Source organism: Salvia hispanica, chromosome 1 (genome assembly GCF_023119035.1).
Source record: "Salvia hispanica cultivar TCC Black 2014 chromosome 1, UniMelb_Shisp_WGS_1.0, whole genome shotgun sequence".
NCBI classification, from domain to species: Eukaryota; Viridiplantae; Streptophyta; class Magnoliopsida; order Lamiales; family Lamiaceae; genus Salvia; species Salvia hispanica.
In genome coordinates, this window is record NC_062965.1 from 29,930,416 (window position 1) to 29,950,718 (window position 20,303).

General features: G+C 34.7%; 4 protein-coding genes and 1 non-coding gene across 8 annotated transcripts in view; 2 read left to right on the forward strand and 3 right to left on the reverse strand.

The window, feature by feature from the left end:
* Window positions 1-2,119: 2,119 nt before the first annotated feature.
* Window positions 2,120-8,791, forward strand: LOC125222225 (isochorismate synthase, chloroplastic-like). 4 transcript variants are annotated; one of them, XR_007176498.1, is made up of 18 exons: window positions 2,121-2,287; window positions 2,408-2,599; window positions 4,161-4,381; window positions 4,528-4,645; window positions 4,726-4,842; window positions 4,911-5,057; window positions 5,158-5,232; window positions 5,326-5,394; window positions 5,471-5,589; window positions 5,716-5,773; window positions 5,865-5,975; window positions 6,150-6,234; window positions 6,386-6,483; window positions 6,567-6,659; window positions 6,742-6,813; window positions 7,187-7,808; window positions 7,908-8,358; window positions 8,526-8,791. XR_007176498.1 is itself a non-coding variant. In XM_048124744.1 (15 exons), exons 1-15 carry the CDS (start codon window positions 2,171-2,173, stop codon window positions 6,802-6,804), a joined length of 1,683 nt encoding a protein of 560 aa, XP_047980701.1. In that variant the 5' UTR covers window positions 2,120-2,170; the 3' UTR covers window positions 6,805-7,050. The 4 variants fall into 4 exon arrangements, 1 of the variants encoding a protein (XP_047980701.1); XR_007176497.1 differs by having other exon boundaries at window positions 7,922-8,358; XR_007176499.1 differs by having other exon boundaries at window positions 7,930-8,358.
* Window positions 7,706-8,382, forward strand: LOC125193785 (22.0 kDa heat shock protein-like). The gene is made up of 2 exons (XM_048091660.1): window positions 7,706-7,808; window positions 7,922-8,382. The coding sequence occupies exons 1-2, from the start codon at window positions 7,706-7,708 to the stop codon at window positions 8,380-8,382; spliced, it is 564 nt and encodes a 187-aa protein (XP_047947617.1).
* Window positions 8,792-10,098: 1,307 nt separating the features above from the next.
* On the reverse strand, window positions 10,099-11,899 carry LOC125222242 (hypersensitive-induced response protein-like protein 1). The gene is made up of 6 exons (XM_048124756.1): window positions 11,774-11,899; window positions 11,335-11,530; window positions 11,071-11,191; window positions 10,901-10,992; window positions 10,732-10,828; window positions 10,099-10,649 (listed from the first exon to the last, which is right to left on the reverse strand). The coding sequence occupies exons 2-6, from the start codon at window positions 11,524-11,526 to the stop codon at window positions 10,288-10,290; spliced, it is 864 nt and encodes a 287-aa protein (XP_047980713.1). The 5' UTR covers window positions 11,527-11,530; window positions 11,774-11,899; the 3' UTR covers window positions 10,099-10,287.
* Window positions 11,900-14,004: 2,105 nt separating this feature from the next.
* Window positions 14,005-20,303, reverse strand: part of LOC125193788 (probable polygalacturonase At3g15720) — a 6,898-nt gene continuing 599 nt past the window's right edge. Inside the window, exons 2-9 of the mRNA XM_048091672.1 lie at window positions 16,135-16,202; window positions 15,458-15,592; window positions 15,228-15,383; window positions 15,120-15,137; window positions 14,816-15,026; window positions 14,655-14,736; window positions 14,324-14,543; window positions 14,005-14,232 (exon numbers count right to left, since the gene is read on the reverse strand). Of these exons, the coding sequence (XP_047947629.1) occupies window positions 14,005-14,232; window positions 14,324-14,543; window positions 14,655-14,736; window positions 14,816-15,026; window positions 15,120-15,137; window positions 15,228-15,383; window positions 15,458-15,592; window positions 16,135-16,202 (1,118 nt within the window). The remainder of the gene's footprint in view (window positions 14,233-14,323; window positions 14,544-14,654; window positions 14,737-14,815; window positions 15,027-15,119; window positions 15,138-15,227; window positions 15,384-15,457; window positions 15,593-16,134; window positions 16,203-20,303) is intronic.
* On the reverse strand, window positions 16,984-17,056 carry TRNAA-AGC. Its single transcript has one exon. It is a non-coding gene; the product is annotated as a tRNA-Ala (tRNA).

Sequence of the window (20,303 nt, forward strand, 5' to 3'; positions counted from 1 at the left end):
TTAACAAATTCATACTTCAGAAATCAAAATTCATATTTCACTGATGCCGCATGCCCTACCTCAAATTTTAAAATAATAAAAATTAATAATACCATAATACTCTCTCCGTCCCACTCAGATGACTACATTCTTGAGTGATACGGAAATTTAGGAAGTGTTGTTAGGTGGAATAAAGTAGAAAGGAAAAAAGTGGTTGAATATTTTAATAAGGAGAAAGGAGAGAGGAGGTTATTTCCAAAATTAGAAAGTGACTATCTTGATTGGGCAAACAAAAATGGAAAGGTGGCCATCTTGAATACGAGGGGAGTATTAGTTCTTAACAGGTAACCCGAACCCGACACACAATTTTCGTGTTCTTAACTAGTCGACCCAATAAGAAAAGAACCTATAGAATATGACCTGATTGTATATGTGGAATAATACTAACATTTACTGAAAAATATTCTAGTTTCCCATGTATATATGTCGTTTTGATTTTGTTCTTGAAAACTTTCAAGTAATAATTGTTACAATTCAATTAAAAAATTAGTCTTGATTGTGAACATTATGATATTTAATGTAAAATTAGTAAAGTAAAAAAGAAAAAGAAAAAAAGAAATTATTAAAGTGTTATTATAGAAAAATGAGATCCATAAAATTAGAGAGAAAACTAATTTTGGTGAACGATCTAATTTTATTAATCTGAAAATGATATTCGTATGTATAAGGCGCGAAACGCCGCTTGAAATTGAATTGATATATGCAACTTGAGCTTGATATAAAACTGTTGAGAAAAGGGTTGTCGTTTTGAGAGTATTGTTGTGATTTAATTAGTCGATGTTTGATGGTATTTATTTTGTTTTATTCAATTAGTTTAATACTACTAATATTTTCAAATTTATCATCCATATTAATAATTTTATAAATTGCATAAAAATCCAAATTTAATTTGTTATTTTAAAGAGCAGCATGTTAGTTTAGTGACAAAATATAACAAGGAAGTATAACTATAAAGAAGATTCCTTTTGAGAGCATTTATTTATGCATAGTTTTTCTTTGATGTAATCTTCACTTTATTCTGTTTATTATTTTGTAAAATGTTACTAAGTCCGTCTTCTCTATATTTTTCATTCTCTTATTTTATTATTTTTTCATTTTAACTATTTATTATTTTTTTATTAAATGAGTAAAAAAAAGTAATTGTGACTCTTAATGTGGGACGGATGTAGTAGTATATTATAGTATATCAATTAAAAGTTAAAACAACAACAATTTCCAAATTACAAGATAATTTGTCGTACGACTGCTCATATATCATATCTTCTACTTCCTCCATCCCAATTAAATATTTAAGTCATATTTTTTTGTGATGTTCCAATAAAGTTGAGTCATCATTTCCTTTTTCGGCAAAATCTATAAAACATCTAATCATTCTTATTTTATTCATCACCTACTTTACTCTCTCTTTATTTTTTCTACTTTATGCATCTTTCTTACTTTTCAACACAATTTCTTAATCTCCAGATCCAAAAGTTTTGACTTAACGTAGTTGGAACGAAGGAGACATAATACTCTATCGGTCCCATAATAAGAGTCACATTTTGTCATTTCGATCCGTTTCATAATAAGAGTAATATTTTATTTTTACCATAAATGGTAAGTAGATCGTACTTTCCACTAACTCACTTTATTTATATTTTATTATAAAATCAATATAAAAAATAGGCATCATATTCTATTAAGCTTTTAAACTCACAATTATTTACATTTATGTAAAGATTTATAACTATAATTTCCCTTAAATTAGGTCTTGTGGTCCAATGAGAACAAGCGTTGAATCTCATGGTTTGTTACGTTAGATTTTAAAAGTCATGAGGTCTCATAATTTGACCAAACACTAAAATTTTTCGATTTTTCTTTCTATTTATTTTGACTAAAGTAATGGAGTACTTGGATTGAGAAAGTTCCCAAGTGGAGAATTAAAGGGAAAATATTTCAACTAACTGCCTAACTAATTAATGACACCTCATTTTGTACTAAGACCTAATTAATTTACTTAAACCAATTGTGGCATGTCAAGTCACACTTTTGTGTGTATAAATACTGTGCAACTTCACATGCATATTGCCTCCATAACATTTTCAAAGCCCCATAAATATCACACCCACACACATATACTAAAACTAAAAACATGGCAGCAGGTACAACTAGACAATGCACTGGCCGTTTCATGGACATAGAGCCCATGAAATTTTCTCTCTCATCCCCAACTGCAATTGCAAGACAATCAATCCATCTCCCTCATCATGTAAGAACGTGACTTTTGTTCTTCCAATTTTGTCCTTTTTCAAATTTCCAAATACAAAGGTACAAACCAATAAAGCGGTGCTGACCACATAATATTGCTACACATCTTTTTTTTCGATAGAGATATAAGGAGCTCAGCTCCTTGTCCATGAATGGCTGCAGCGGCGATCCTCGAGCCCCTCTCGGCCTTATCGAAACCCGGACGCTTGGGGCTGCCCCCACTCCGGCTGTGGCAGCCGACCGCCTCAACTCCGCTCTCTATGACCTCAAGACCGCCTCTCCGACGTCGGATTCCGGCATTATTAGGATTGAGGTAACTCATATAGTCAAAAACTTCCATCTTTTCTCTTTCTTTTTTCAAATTTGTGGAATTAGAGTTTGTTGCCACCATGACCTTAAGTGACATGCAAAAATGAGTAAGAATTAAAAAATTTTGTGGGTATTTGCCACGTGGTTGGATGTGAGAGGATGGTTGATTCTACCAATCTTGATCCTTATCCTATATTTGCAATCACATTTGGAATTTAGAAGAATTTGCATGTTCAACAAAGATGTGAAGAAAAGGGCCAATCAATTTTTTTTTTTTTAAAGTGCAGTGTGATATTTTGGTCAAATGTATTTTTTCTTAATTGAAGCAAGAATTGAGTGGCAATTCAAGTGGAAGATGATCGTAAAATCGGCAAAAGAGAAAAGTAAGCTTTGAGCCATGCAAAGGTTCCTATAAGAAAGAATACATATTATTTTGAGTTTTTTTGGTTCAGAGGAAATAATTTGAAGTATCTATTATTCATATAACGACAGCTAGAATAACTAGATAGCCACCTTTAGTTTCTTTATTGGAATTAAAGATAACACAAAGGGCTACCTAGGAACTTTTAGATTTTAAATAAATGTTGACATTTCCGTCTAATTCATTTAATATCAGTTTAATTTCCTTTTTTTGAATGGATATCCAGTTGAAACCTTTTTATTTTAGTAGTTGATGACATCCCAGCCTAAATGCAATTTACATGCTAGAATTCAAAATAAAAATAGACTTGCATGCTAGAATTGCAATACTTGCTAGCATTTATTGATGGATTCTACCATCGGCAAATCTCTGAAATCCGTCAGTAATACCGACGAGAGTTCAAAATATTGTTGGTGAAAAATTTGCCTACGGATGTACGAATGACAATAAAATCATTGGCGGATTACTGACGACAAACACCGTCAGTGAGTTGTCTGTGCACATCCAAGTCGGGCATAGCGTTGTGCAAACGTGCAACGTGTATTCTCGTTATCTACCGATAATTGTTCGTTGGTAAATATGAATGTTTCAACTGTTCAGTTTTAGTGTGATTTTATATATTGTTTCCCATATTATTCATTTATTACTCATAGAGTAAAAGTGATCTCTTACATTAATGATTAGTAGATTATTCGCTTTTTGGCCAAATAGTCTAAGAGGTCCTATAAATTCATATGCTAATGTCAAAAGGAAAAGTAGAATCTTATAGCTATCATAAATTGTGTATAAACTTGACTTTTTCTTGATAATAAAATTGAATTATTTATCTTATGTAGTGCAATGATATTTAGATGACCATCACGAAACCACTAGATTTACATTTATTGAAAGTAGTTATATTTTGACTGTTGAATAAACAGATGCTTATGATTTTGCTTTAGCAGCATGTCCTTAATACTGGGCTAGAGCTAGATTGCAAGCCAAATTAATTTGACTTTTTTTTGTTGAACTGAATTTGTAAATTTTTTTAATGGATTTTTTTTTTGGTTAGGTAATATAGTAGTAGTACTACTAGAATTTAATTTTACATGTTGATCTAAAAAGAAGTAAAGAATTAATGAAAGGGTGATTATGGTATGCAAAGGTTCCGATCGTGCAGCAGATAGAAGCTCTTGAGTGGCTGTCTTGCCAAAATCACAGTACTCTCCTTCCTCGCTGTTACTTTTCCGGCAGAGATTCCAACGATATCGACCACAACGATACTTCTCAGAAGCAGAAGCTGGTCAGTGTTGCCGGCCTTGGCTCTGCTGTCTCCTTCCGCCATCTCCGCCCCTTCTCCTTGGACGATTGGCATTCCATCAAAAGGTATTAATTTTGTAGGAAAAACGACGAAGGCGATAAAAGGGGCTTGTTTTTTTCATCTTGAAGTGGAAAACCTCTGTTGTATTGCATTACAATGCTGTCATACAAGTTCCATATGATATCCTGATCTTGTTTTTATCTCAACGTAGGTTCTTGTCCAAGAATAGTCCATTGATCCGTGCTTATGGCGCAATGCGATTTGATGCAAGGTCTGATATAGCTCCCGAGTGGGAGGGTTTCGGTTCTTTCTACTTCATGGTCCCTCAGGTAAATAGCTTTCTTTACCTTTTCTTGAATCCAAAAGTGGCCTTTTGTTTTTTTGACATAGTGTTGAACACTAATTGCAGGTTGAGTTCAATGAGTTCCAAGGAAGTTCGATGATCGCAGCTACTATCGCATGGGACAATTGCCTGTCAAGGACCTACGAAGAAGCTATTGCTGCACTTGAGGCAACCATGTGGCAGGTCTGGCTTAAATTTCCATCTTTTCATTAATTTGAACATCAGTCGCTTATTGTTAATTCGTGTTACAGGTTTCGTCTCTTGTCCAGCGAATAAACGGAACTAGCCATCGTGCTGTTGTGCTCAACCAGGCTCATGTTCCCAATAAAGCTTCATGGGATTCAGCTGTTAAGCAAGCTCTGGACATAATAACTACGAAAAACTCATCGCTCGTTAAGGTTACACATTAGTGACATGCTAGCTTTGCTTGACATTCCATATATGAAGAGTTCTTGCCCCTTCGTCTCTGATTGCAAGCATTCTGTCTCTAAAATACAGGTTGTCCTCGCACGTAGCAGCAGAGTATTGACCACAGTAGAGATTGACCCTTTGGAGTGGCTCACAAGCTTACAGGTTTCGTTTTCGTTTCTCTTTCTTTGAATACGGGAGATTCACATTGGTTATATAGTGATTGATTCACATTTCGTTTCTCTTGATTCTATGTAGGTGGAAGGGGTCAATGCTTATCAGTTCTGTCTTCAGCCTCCCGAATCGCCAGCATTCATTGGCAACACTGTGAGTTATTCTTGCTTTATTTATCAAGAAATCAATGTAAAATGAAATTCTAGCTTACCATGGTTTCTGTTAATAGCCAGAGCGACTATTCTATCGAAACCGACTCAGTGTCTGCAGTGAGGCTTTGGCTGGAACACGAGCTAGAGGTGGAACTGAGTCTCTGGATTTACAGATAGGACAAGATTTACTTTCTAGGTCATTCTCCATTCTAGCCTCAGATTAAACAGATCGTCTCATGCTACGTTGAAGCTTTGAGTTTCGTAACGTTGTACACTTGCACCAGAATTTATAGCCTATCTCTTTATATTGATTTATTTGCAGTGCCAAAGATCACCACGAGTTCTCTGTAGTACGAGAAAGTATTAGAACAAAGTTCGAGGCAAGTAAAGCAATAAAGCGATTTCATTAATCACTTCGGATCATCTTTCAGAGTGAAACCATAGTTTACCTTTCTCAATGTTCTATTTCAGGATGTTTGTACCTCCACAGTTGTTAAGCCTAGCAAGGTTCTACGTAAACTTCCACGCGTTCAACATCTTTATGCGAAACTGACTGGCACACTGCAGAAAGAAGATGATGAGGTACAATAAACCGAATCCCACTGCCTCCTGTTTCAATTCTCACACCATTGTCAAGAAATTCGAAAGATAATGAATCTCGCTTCATGAAAACACGTTTAACAAAATCTAGCCGACTTTTTCTTCATATTTCATAGCATGAACTTTAGTTGATGAGATAGTTTACCTGCTTTACAGTTTAAGATTTTGTCTTCCCTGCATCCAACTCCTGCTGTGTGTGGCCTTCCTTCAGAGGAGGCGCGGGTGTTGATATCAAAAACTGGTAAGCATATTCCATTATAATTCCGTAACATAATAATTTTTTTACTGCATTGCGTTTGCTGTCATCCTTTCCTTTTCCTTCAGATGTTCGAACTTCATTTGCCAGTGTCCTTGTAAAGAAATAAGTCGATATTAATTGCTACATTGTGCAGAAATGTTTGATCGTGGAATGTATGCCGGCCCTGTTGGATGGTTTGGTGGTGCAGAGAGTGAGTTTGCTGTGGGAATAAGGTCAGCACTGGTTGGAAAGGTTAGGCAACTGATATCTCTTTTTGATTATGAGATGCATTCAATAATCTTTAACTAAACGACGAGTTTGCTAAAATTTATAAGGATTCTGGCGCGATACTCTATGCTGGAACTGGGATCGTAGAAGGAAGCGATTCTTCCCTAGAATGGAAAGAACTGGAGCTGAAGACTTCACAGGTATGCCCTTCGACCGCATGTGCATGCACATTAGCAGTAATTTCACGAAGCGTTAACCTTACATGTTGTTTCCTATCTGTAGTTCACCAAACTGATGAAACACGAGGCACCTCTTGTGCCAGTGAGGGAGATAGTCGAACTCTAACTTGAAAAGGTCAGTTTCATCTGTTCGACTAATGAATGCCTTTCGTTCGCCACGACGTTTTTGGTGAAACAATGCAAAAGAAAAAAAAGATATATGATGGAGGACCATATTGGTCCCTTCAATGGTAATTAGGTTGTCAAATATGTTCTCCATTTTTTTCTGTACATAACCGGCTGGCGATCAGCCATTATTCGAACTGTATATACACGTATATATATAGAGAGACAGACATACATGATTTCTTGAGATTGAATGTATTGTAAATATATATCATTCTATTCATGTATATGATGTAGCAGTAACAGAATATATTGTAAATTACATTAAGCTACCTTTTTTTTTGCTGACATACCTTTTTTGTTGGTTTGATTGCAATGTAAAGGGCCAATCTTGAATTTGGTCTGATAACATATCAGGGGACTTCTGCAAATCTGTGGTTAGGATTGTTTGATAAATCCATAACTACGTCTTCACCACTCTTCGTCTACGCCATCTTCGTGCCTGGTTCAGTTTGCCAATGCCTTCTCCGACTGCATACAACAACCTAAAATAAGCATATACACAATGTACCTTTTCTTTTTTTTCCTTCTTTTTAACTCTATACATAAGATAATGTAAAATCAAGCATAAAAGAGCAGTTCCCCAGTATCAATAAAATAGTGGTATTGTTTTAGATTTTTTATCATTTTAATAATTATTAACTTAATGAATTACAAAGCCAAGCAAAGAATAAGTAAAAGGCTCTGTGTCTTGGCCAAAACCAAACATGGAAAGTTAGGATCAGATACAAGTTGTATTGGTCAAGTAAAGTTAGATTTTGATTCTGTTTTATAAGCTTCAGCTAACCATCAAACATCATTTTCAATTTGCATAGCAAAATTTTGCCAAAAAAATATCATAAATGGAAAGGAGAAACCCCAGAAATATGAAATATGAGTATGTTTTGCCTTCCTCTTGGTGGACAGAGACTGTTGATTCCCATTGTTTGCTCCTTCATGTTCCAGGTATTATTGAATATATAAAACTTTTTTTTTTCAATGGAACATAAAAGGTTAATTAAACAACATTTGATCTGCACAATACAAACAACTGTGTGTCTAAAGTTTTGATGTGCAAGGATTCAAGAAGGATGAAGTGAGGATTCGAACAGATAGCCACGGCCACGTCATTGTGAGCGGAGAAAGGGAGGCCAACGACAACACCATCCTACATTTCGAGCAGGCATATAAAGTACCAGAAGGTTGTAACATCGAAGAAACCAATGCCATCTTAGAGGACGAGACCTACTACATTACTATAGCCAAGAAAAACGACTCCAAAGTCGAGAACTCAATCCGAGGCTCAGCTCAGGGAGACCTTAAAGCTCAAGACAGCCCTTCCGACAGCGCAGAAGAGAACACCAACAAGAATGATTCAATTGGAGAGAGGCCGGAGAGCAGTTTCTTGCAGAAAATGTCGAATATGATGAAGACGGGGGGAAGCCTTGTTTTGACATCTTTACTAGCATTTTCATTGGGAGTTTTTGTTTCTCACCATTACCAGTCGACTCCACAGGTTGTGCTTGAAACATATCGATAAACGCTGTTTTTTTTACAGATTTCCATTATTTAGTTATGTTCTTGAACACTTTCATTTCATCACTTTATCTAAAAAAAAGGCTAGAGGTGGTTTTGTGTGTGGAAGAGTGTACATTGTCTGATAAGGGCCTAATTTCTTAACAGAAAGACAACAAGAAAAGAGCAGCAGATGACGCGAAGAAAGATGGAGTCTTTCCGAACTTTCTCAAGAGATAACGAGCTAAGAATATCCCAGGAAAGCAGCAGAAGCAACATCGGATAGAGGACCTTTTTATCTAACAAGGATCAGATTCCAAAATTAGTCCACAAATTCGAAAAAGTCGAAATACTACGATGACTAAGCTTCTTGTAAAGGGGTGTTCAGTTTGCAAGATTTTATCCGAGATTAAATTTTTAGTGTGTTTGGTTCATGAGATTCAACTCCACAACTCAATCCTAGATTCAACCCCTAATGACTAAAATAATCTCACAACTCAATCCTAGATGCCGAAAACTGGACATGCGAAAACGAAATGCAGTCTGTGTATGCTTTAAACCACAAAAGGATCAAAGAATATTAGCCATATCTCAGTTTGAATCCAAAGCCTTTATCACATTTCCACTCTTCTCTGCTTAACTAACAATCACCATTATCTTGACTAATTCTTGTATTAACTCTTGATGAATGTATATCAAATAAACTAAAGCAATCAAGAACACAAAGTGCACACACTAATCACTACTAACTAAATTCCAGACATCTCAAAGTGCATCAAATGAAGACAGTAATCCAAGTTTAGCACATAACCCGATCCAAATAATATCACTGACAAAAACTAGCTCGAAAGCTGCAATCTTGACAACGGGCACTGAAGAATATGAACCTGATGACCAAAAGGGATGCTTTCCCACCACTTTTTCTTCAAAATGTTGGTGGAAACTTTGACAAGAAGGATGTGCCAGATCATGCGTCTCCATGATTTAGTCAATTACCTTGTACAGAAACAAAAATCAGTCATTATAGAATTCTCTGTTTCAACCAAGCATCTGAAAACAGAGCAAAGCTTTGGAATTTGATAGAGGAAAAGAGAACTAGTTTGCGGTTATTTTAATCAAAGAATAATCTTTATCCACTAGGAAAAGGTGAAATCGAATTGGCTCTAATTTTGTTTTAATTAAAATAGTGGTGGGATTATATCTATATGCCAAAAAGTTCGGTCATTTGTAATAGGCCATTGCTTTCTGGTCTGATTTGCTCCACTGTTTTAGTTTGACAAGTATAAATAATACTGTTGAGAATCTGAGATATTTGGCTTCAATCATTAAAAAAATATCCAAAAATTAAGTGTATTTAGGTCTGTTCAATCTGACCTTTTTGTTATAATGCATGTGTTGAATAGTTATATTTTTTGTTGATCATCTTACATTTACATTTTACATTGCATGCTTACATGTATGTGGCTTGCGCTGATGATTCAAATAAAGCAAAAAAACAAGATTAAAAAAAAAAGAGAAACACGGCGCTGCAGCCGAAGAGCAGAAAATGCCGAAAAAAGAAGAGAAGGATGAGCTCGAGGGAGAGGACGAGGAGGCGACAAACAAAACAAAAACCATGGATACGCATTCAGACTCGAAGAAGATTCGTTCTAAAAATGAGAAGGATATCTTGCAAAAATGACAGACAAAAGAGGAAAGATTGAAATCTGAAGCATATAATGCAACAGCTGTAAATGCCAAATTATGATAGAAACATAGTAATTAATATCATTAAGCAAACTTACTGTACAAAACACATGTTTACCAAACTCATCAAACAGAGAATAAAAACACTAAATCAGTAAGGGCTGAATGCAGAGAAGTATCCACAAATTGAGAAAGACGATGAAATAACGATTTAACAAGACGAACTTTTGATGAGGTGCTGACGTTAAGCCGGATGCTGGGAAGCCTGAAGAAGGCCGTCGCGAATCTGGGAGGCCACATCACGAACAGCGCCTGGTCCGTGTGGGATGAAGACTGCGGAAGACTTGGAGGTGGCGCCTATCTCCTTCATCGTGTCAAAGTATTGGGTGACGAGAACCATGTCCATGACATCCTTGGCAGTGGTCCCAGGCACGTTCACGGAGAATCCCAGCACGCTGTCCCTCAAGCCATCCACAATTGCCTGGCGCTGACGAGCAATACCCAGACCCGAGAGGTACTTGGCCTCTGCTTCACCTTCGGCTCTCTTGATCTGCAAAATCTTTTCAGCTTCCGCTTTCTCGTTAGCAGCCACCCTCAACCTAGCAGCTGTTATGTTTACGAATCAGAACCAAATTTCGAGTTTTCTCTAAGTTTAGCACTAAAAAGTAGTAACATAAACACACTCTACCTGCATTGATCTCATTCATGGCTCTCTTAACATGCACATCCGGCTCTATATCGACAATCAGCGTCTGCACGATCTCAAAACCATAGGCCGACATAGCCTACAAGCAAGAGCAACACAATAAGATGCTACACACCTGAATTCACATAATTTTAATGAGAGGTGGCTTTACCTTCTCAAGTTCATCTTCGACAGCCTTAGCAATTTCGTTCTTCTGCTCAAAAGCATCATCAAGGTTGAGTTTCGGAACACTGGCTCTGATCACTGCACAATTGGAAAACACAAGAAAACAACAGAATCAAATATCTATGCTATGAACCATAAACTTGTCAAAACTTTTACCATCAAAGACATAGGCCTGAATCTGACTCCTCGTGTTGGTGAGCTTGTAAAACGCGTCGTTGGCCTTTTCAGCAATGGCGCGGTACTGCACCGAGGCCACCACATTCACAAACACATTGTCCTGATACACACAACCATCACATTCACATGAACATCAACAATAACACTCACATATTCTTCACTAAACTACAATCTTGATATAAGCATAGCATCTCCATCTAGTACATAAAAACATCTTAACAATCCACCAAAGAATAGACAAACCTTGGTCTTGGTCTCACACTTGACATCTAACTGCTGCAGACGGAGAGAGAGATGGCCAGCCATCTGGCTTCCAAGAAACCAAGGCAAACAGTGGCAACCTGGCTCAAGAACTTCATCAAATTTCCCAAATCGCTCCTTGATCGCAACGGTGGATTGGTCAACTTGAATACAGCAGCACAGGTAATTCCCCATTCTCCTACAGCCAAAGACATCAGCTTTTCACTACTTACACAACATTTACCAGAATCAGTCAATCAGGCGCGACCCATCACACAATTTCAAGAAATATATGTGCAGTGAAAGTGAATGAACACGATCAAGAAAACACAATTACCGAATTACAGTTGAAGAAAATAACTTAATTTTTCAAGAATTCGACCTCAAGATCATCTACACAAACATAAATTCAGTAAAAGATCAAATTTTAAAAAGGACTCACAATTCTTGGCCTACGAAGTAAAAAGATGGGTTTTTTCCTATGGAGAGAAGTGGGAATTTGGTGGGGGTTTATAAATAATGGAAGGGGTGTGCTACTTGCTGGCGCGTTGCCTGCTTGGTTCCTAAGAAACATCATCATTAATTACGCGAGCTATAATTGGTTAATTTACATTAAATTCATAAAATTTCGAATTCTTGATTTGTCCGTAGTTTAGTACTCCCTCCTCAAGGAGCTGCCCTTATTTATTTAATTTTTCTTGTTTTTAATGCCAACTAAGATAAAAAAAATAAGCAAAACTAAAACTAGCAATTTCTAAATTTTGGCTTGATATTTTGTGTAGGAGAAACGAAAAAACATTAAATACAAAGCTATTGCTGATAATTAATTCAATCATTCTCAGTTTCTTTTTCTTCATATTACTAGATTAATAAGCATACCCTATTCCTTGTCTAACTAGTTCAAAAAAATGTGACATCTAACGAATATAGTACTACCTCCATCCCTGAAAATTTGACACAATTCACTTATTACCATTTTTGATAGTGAATCTCATATTCCACTAACTCATTCATACTCACATTTTATTATATAACTAATACTTTAAAAGTAGGATCCACGTCCCATCAACTTTTTCAACTCACTTTCCATTACATTTTTTAAAACCTGTGCCGGTTCAAAGTGTGCCAATATTTGGAAGACGAAGGTAGTATATAATAAGACAAATAATTATTCGAAATTTCAGTATCGAGAACTAAATAGCTCATAAACTAGGCTGGCAATATATCATGTGAAATTGTGAAGGGTTCAAAATAATAAATTTGTGGTGGTGACTGGGATTGGTATTTTGAGTCGACTTAGCAAAGTCAATCAGAAATAGAAATGAGAAATTTACTTTAAATTGCCTTAATTGTTATCATAATAAATTGATAATGAAATGTGGTCCAGTGGGCCTGCTTTGTAGATAGTGAAATTTTCACACTATTCTTTTTCTTTTAATTATTATCCCAAGTGGAGAATATTGCTACCATATTGCTCAGGAAATTCAAGGAACTTATATCAGTTGTGTTTGGATACAATTATCTATTTGTGTTATAAAATTCTTAATTTTTAATTTAGGATTTTTTTTCTTTGCGCCATATTCTGAAGTGTTCGAGTAGAGAATGGGGTAGCTCTGAAACACAAATCAATGACCACTTAATATATGATTGAAGATTTATATTATATAATTGACAATTTCAAAGAATTGATTTTATATCCACTTTATAAGATTTAATGGTGAAGACATTATTGTATACGACATCAACTTGATGTTTATCTTGTATGTACAAGTTCTATCTAATTGACTAACTTGTTGAGATATGATCATGTGTCCTATTACTATGCAAAAGTTAAAAGTTACTATGTTCAAGAACAGTACACCAATTTTGTTTCGTTTTCCCTTTTCTCATTTTATTACTATATATATTTATTTACTCTTCCCTTTTCCATTTTATAATATTTATTTACTCTTTTCTTTTTCATATTACTTATACATATTTACTGTATTTGAACCAAACAAGTGAGAGCTCCTTTTCCTTTTCCTTTTCCTTTTCCATTTTATTCTAGTCTTTGTTAAATGTTTATTTATTAAAAACTTAAAATTCCAACTTGGATACTTTCAACGTTGGTATAAATTATAATACTACTAATATACTATGGTCTAAAGGAATTGGATAGTTTTGTGCATTAGTCAACCAAAAAAGTCGTGGAATTAATTGAGTGTATAATACAACTTCTCTTATTGCATAATATAAATACTACTTATCTTATTACAATATAATGGATAGATACTATTTATTGTAGCTTTCGTTATGAATCATATCTATCTATCTAAATAAGATCAATATGTAAATTACCACGAATTTTGTAACTCCTGTTTATTTTGTGAGAAATAGAGACAATCTTAATATCGCATTCCTAACTTAAAATTGATGAAATTTAAGAGAAAAAAACTATTGGTGCATTCTAAGTTAAAATTGAATGGATAAAAGAGAGACTAAAAAATTTGTAGAGGAAAACGTTAATAATGATTTTCCAGAAATCTATGAATTTAAAAAGTGCAAACCTCTAATTTGAAGTTAGCTCAAAAAACTTGAGGGTAATGTTACAATTTTAAAAATTCGAAATTGTAAGTCAAATCCAAAAAAATACTAGTAACAATGAACTTAATAAAATCCAAGTTCAGCTTACGACTACAATAAACATGAAAGTTTAGGAACGAGGTGGCCTAGAGCTCTTCCGAAGACGTTCTCGCAGCCAAAGGTGGTTGGCTTGCCCCCGTCCTTGACAACGTGCAAGTTCTGGACCACGACATCCCTGCAAGGCACAGCCTTGCTGCAATTCAACACCACCGCTTCATCTCCGCTTGAAATTCCCACTAACACATTGTAGCTCACGTTGCTAATCGCTACCGCATTATTCTGCGCCAAATTCATATATAAACCATGATTACTAATCTCTTAATTACCATGGATCGGAGCAATTAACAATTAACTACAATTAATTCATTACACTGGTTATGTATTGGTTGCCGCCGTAGAATTGGTCTATGATGATCGGATACATCGTGTCATGGAACCATAATTTCTCGTAGTGTATGTTTCTAACATACCCTCTCCCGCCCTGCCATGTCTTGATCCTTGCACCGTTGGTTGTGTTTCTGAAAAGGACGTTGCTCACTGTAATATCTTCGACTATGGCTTCTGCTCCATTGTTGCCTAAGCTTCCGATGCTGAAATCAAATACGATTCTATTGATTAGAGTGTTAACAAATGAAAAATAGATAAATATAACAGTATCTCACGTCAGTGTTAAAAGTGAATAAAAAATAAATAAATATAACCTTATCCCATGTCCTGGACCACAGACGATGTTGTCAATCCTTGCGTTTGACGTCCCATTAATTATTGCAATGCAATCGTCTCCTGCATTTTGATCGACTTTTAATTTCAAATTACTAATTAAATGCTAAAAATAATTAATTTGTTAAAGAAATGGGAGGACCTGTCCCAATTCTGCTACTTGTTATATGAACATTTGTACAATACTGAAGAAGCATTCCGTCAGTGTTGGGACTGTTTCCAGGAGCTTCCACGGTGAGGCCAGAGATGGAAAGCGACTGAATTCCGTTGAGGACGATATGCTTTGAAGGGCTGTCCTTAAACGTCAGACCACCATTTATGGTGACATTATCTGAGTTCGCAATCTCCATAATCTATCAAAATTCGAATTTCACATACGTATATAATATGACATCATCAGTTAATATGTACTACTATAAATACTATATAAAGAAAGGAGTACTCACAGTTGGTCTGTACATGTTCTGAAAAAGAAAAATACACATATATTAGAAAGTCATGAATTTAGAAGATGATATATGTAATGAAGTAATATTAATTATTGAGATACATACTGTATTCTGCCACCATTGTTGGCCTTGGCCGTCGATGACGCCTTGGCCTTCCAGCGTTAGGCCATCGACTTCGTGAAAGTAGAGCAACTGGTGACAGACATTGCCATCGCATCTCCACGAGTAAGGACTAGTAGGCGCCACGAGATTCCCATCTATCTGCAACAATCACATTCACATTAATATAAATGGAGTTGGAGATATAATTAGTTCCATATATACTAAGACATCACCTTCACAGTAATAGAGCTCGAATTACAAGGGCCCATGAAGCGCAACGGTTGGATCAAGAATGTCTTCCCTGAAGGAACTTTCATGATCGGAGACGACAATGATGCGCATGTTGCTTCCCATGCTTTCGCAAACGCCTGCAACAAATAAACACCAACATTTTCAGTAATTGCTATTCCAAATCTACTCAATAAACTTGAGTTCATCATAATTTCAAAAATCAATTTTTTTTTCGTATATAGCCCCTTATATCACTATCACTATGTTGTGTAGTTTTTCATTTTTTTTTTCTTACTTTAAATCACTAAACCAAAAGAGTGAAATTAGAGGTTATAAATTGATTAAATTTTATGATTTAAACGACTAATTCAGTGTAATTACATAGCTTGGTTTTGTTTACATCCGAAACTGTTGCATCAGCATAGCGTTGCAATAACGGGTCCGATTAATTTCATAAACATCAACTTAATTTTTCAATGTAATTTGATAGTACTCGTATCCAAATAAATAATCAGGCACGTGCTTTAATTAGGTTCTCAAGAAATCAAAGAAAAAAAAAAACTAGTAACATTATTAAAATTATGCATCTAGTTGATGTCACACAACATTTAAACGTCAAAAATAAATAAAACTATGATGCAATTCCAATGGGAAAATAGTTGAGCTTTGAAGATGTTACCAGTGTATCATCAGCTTGTCCATTGCCGATTGCTCCATAATCAACAACGCTGAAGAATGGTGTCGACGCTGTTAAGATTGGATAACAAACCAGAAAAAAAGCTAAAAACTTGAAAGAGTTTCTCATTTTTCGACTTCTTTTTTAAGGTATCGGGAGGAAGAAGATGATTTGATGAAGGCTTCACTTAGTATATTATTATATGTGATGATAAAGATTATATACCTTTATATATTGCTTGATGATATGTTCTTTAGATAATATTTTACGTATCAAATTGTAATAATCATTTAATATTATAATCTTAGAAATTAATCAATAATTTTATTTGGGCTACACAATATAATAAAATAATAAATACAAATAATATTACATGCATGCCAATCTTATTCAAATAATTTTAATTTAAAAAAATATTTTAGGTAATGTAAACCACTTTCTTTGTTTTGGAATAATTCCAAACTAACGTGGTAAAATTGTACAACTAATGTGCTTGTATTGGAAACATATTAAAATGCAAAAACAAATACGTAGTAGTCCATATAATTGAATATGTACAAGAAGATTATAGTTAGAATTCAAAATTAGGTTTAACTTACTATATAATTAATAGGTACAATCATATTGGTATTATCTGATAGATATGTAATTAAAATATTATTTCACATGTTTATATACTATTATATTACACAATGTGATACGATTAGGTAGATATTATTTCATGATACGTCATTTATATAATTTGAACTGCATATTTACAAGCCCAAAAGAAGGCCCAAATTATGCCACAAAAATCAAAATAGAAAAATTATGTAAGAAAGCCCAAATAATAATTGAAAATTAAATAAGAAATGGAGATGCGGGGTATCGATCCCCGTACCTCTCGCATGCTAAGCGAGCGCTCTACCATCTGAGCTACATCCCCTGTGTTTGTCACTATTAATTATATATTTTATCCAATCGTATTTTGGTAGGATAGATAATATTTCGTTATATGGCCAAAAATAACATAAAATGTGTGTTATTATTATTTTGTTTACTTATCTTCCCTGCTAAATTGTCCCTAATAGTAAAAATTATTATTCTAATGATAAAACGCAGACGTAGGTCTCTCTCAAATAAATAAGTTTGTGACAACACACTTCTATTAAGGAATTTAAAACGCGGTTGAAAACTGTTATTTTCTCATTTTTCTATCCATGCCTTTTTCATTCTTGAAAACTGTACACTGTTATAAATTTCCCTAATTATATAATAGTAATGGAACAATTATTAACTGTCTGCTTAGTACGCATGTTAGTTTGATGAATAATTTGTGTTATTTTATAATCAGGAAAAATCCGTGTTAAAGTCCAAGTTTCAACTTAAAAATATTTACTCATCATTTTAGTAGGTTACACAACTTACAATTTGAAAATTGGATTTAGATAGTAGGATGAAATTACTAAGCTATTCATCATTACATTCTCTATTTGAGCTAACATATTGTGGATAGTATTTTAGTTCAAACAAAAATTTAAAATGGTATTTTATCATCTGTAACAAACAAGAATTAAAGATAAAATAAATAACAAATATGTTACTGCCACAAATTTTTTATATCGAATTTTTTATTTAAATATGTATGTCATTTATTTGTCTTTTAAGCTAATACAATTACTTCTATTTTTTCTTTAAAACAAATATTCACTCTGTCAACTAGAAATAGTACTATTAGTGTAAAATATAAATATTTTAATATAAAATTAATAAAATAGAAAGAGAAAAAAATTATAATTGTAAGTTAAAAGTGAATGAACAGAAAAGAGAAGGAAAAAAAAATGTAACACCGACGACCATAAAACCGAATATTACTATTTGTAATTAAAATTGAAAATTACTTTATTATTTAGTGGATAGAACTAAAATTGAGACTAAAAATAAATGGCGTATTTAATAATTTAAATTAGTTTGTATATGAAAGTTAAATTTACCTTTCAAAGATTGATGGAAGTTATTCAGGTAATTAAACACTGTATAAATTTGAATACATTTCGAAAATGACTTTGTACCATTTAAAGGCACAAATCCAAGTAAATTATTATGAAAATATATTAAAGTTGATATTGTTGGAATCTATGCCCGGTCAATGAACTTTGACCAATTATAATTTCAACGAGATATTTAATTTTGTGAAATTAAATAATATAGTGTCGATCTACGTTAGGAGTAGATGACCGTGGTATATTTATTTTCTCAAATCCGATGTATGGGCACTACATAAAAACAACAAATATACGTCGGAAAATTTCGTCGGTAATCTACATGTTGGCAATTATTTTTAGCTACGGACTACGGAAATTCCGTCGGAAATCCATCAAATCCATCGTTAATACTTTTTTCAGTCGGCAATTCCATCAGTAATTACCGAGGAATTGGCCACCGTTGGTAATTCCATCAGTTATTCAACTTTTTTTGGTAGTGGGAAGTGTATATTTGAGGAGAATCTTAATAGATTTGATAGGTGATACTCACCAACACAACAGATACATCTTATTTTCTTTTGGGCATCCTTCTCACAAGAACTTCAAGGTTAGTGCTTCATATGGAGCAATTGTGAGATGGGTGATCCTCAGGAAATTATCTCCAAGGGAGGCGTGTGAGTGAGGAAAAAATACTTTGGAAAGACTTGTGTTGGCCTGTGGGGAGAATCGTCAGCCGGGAGCCAGGTTGTTACAATAAGATGTTTTTCCCGGTCGATGAATGCCGAGGTGGCACCAGGTCGGGTGGAGGACAATGTTTTGAGTGATTTCTATCTAAAGAATAAAACTCGGTCGGGTAGTTGCTATGCCACTTTGGGACCCGACTGTAATTATCGCATATACCACTAGCAAACACCCGCCCGGGTAGTTTTTGTTCCAATGCAAGAGACAAAGCTCAACATTCAAAGTTGCAGATACGAAAATAGTCAAAGTTTCATCTTTTTTTTATTAGAGCTAATGATTAGGTCTATATTGTTCACCACGGCAATATGTCTTCCTAGTGTAGAAGATTACATTAAAATGCCTTCTACATAGAAGACCTCTTGTAATGGTTTAGATTAAACAATCTAGCACAATGTAGTCTTCAGCTTCATTAATGTTCTTTCAATTCCAGTATTTATATTTATGGATTGCATTTCTGTTTTACAATAGTTTTCGTGTCACTTTAGTACCCAGTTGGGTGACCCCTCCGAGGAGGCATACCGAGTCCAAAAAGAAATACCAGACCGGGTGACTAAGTGCCAAAAGTAATACCCAGTCGAGTGAGTGTTGCACCTCAGTCCAGTAACCTATAACCGGTTGGGTGACGTGTTGATGCTAGGTGGGACTTGCAGTTTTATTCCACATGGATTCAATTTCATGTGTTTTTTTGTTGTTTTCAATGCTCTAGATTTCGTTATGCTTTGCTAAGTCGCGTAGGTTGCTCCAAACATGTAAAAGTAGACGGATTGTTCAATTGATTTTCTTTGAACTCTAAATATTCCATGTTCATGATCATCATAGGTTTCATAATTATATTTACCTTTTTCCGTGTATGACTAATGGTGAATAACATATTCTATCTTTTATCCTCTCTTTATTTTATTGGTAAATAAACATAAATTTTAAAGGTTACGCTAAGGAGGATAACCTGTGACCTTTGTTCGAGCATCAACCATTCTACAATTTGGTCAACATACGCACACATTTTATCGTCTCTTTAACTAATTAAAGATTGGATGGTTTACATTAACTTATGATAACTTATTAGATTTGATCTATTCAAGTGAAAACGGGCTCATAGATAATGTGTAAATCAAAATGCAATATTAGGAACGAGATGGCCTTGAGCTCTTCCTTGGACGTTGGCACAGCCGTAGGTTGCCGGCTTATCCCCCTAATCTCTTCTGTCGGAAAAATTAATTATAATTATACACTTGTTGTGCATTGGCGTTGATTGCAGTAGAATTGGTCGATGATGATCGGATTAATTGTGTCTCGAAACCAAAATCGTTCAAAATGTATGTCTCTAGCGTACCCTCTTCCTCCCTGCCATGTCTTGATCCTTGCACCGTTGGTGGTGCCTAAAAAAACAACGTCGCTCACTCTAATATCTTCGACTCTGTCTTCTTGTCCATTCTTACCTAAGCTTCCGATCTGCAATAAATCAAG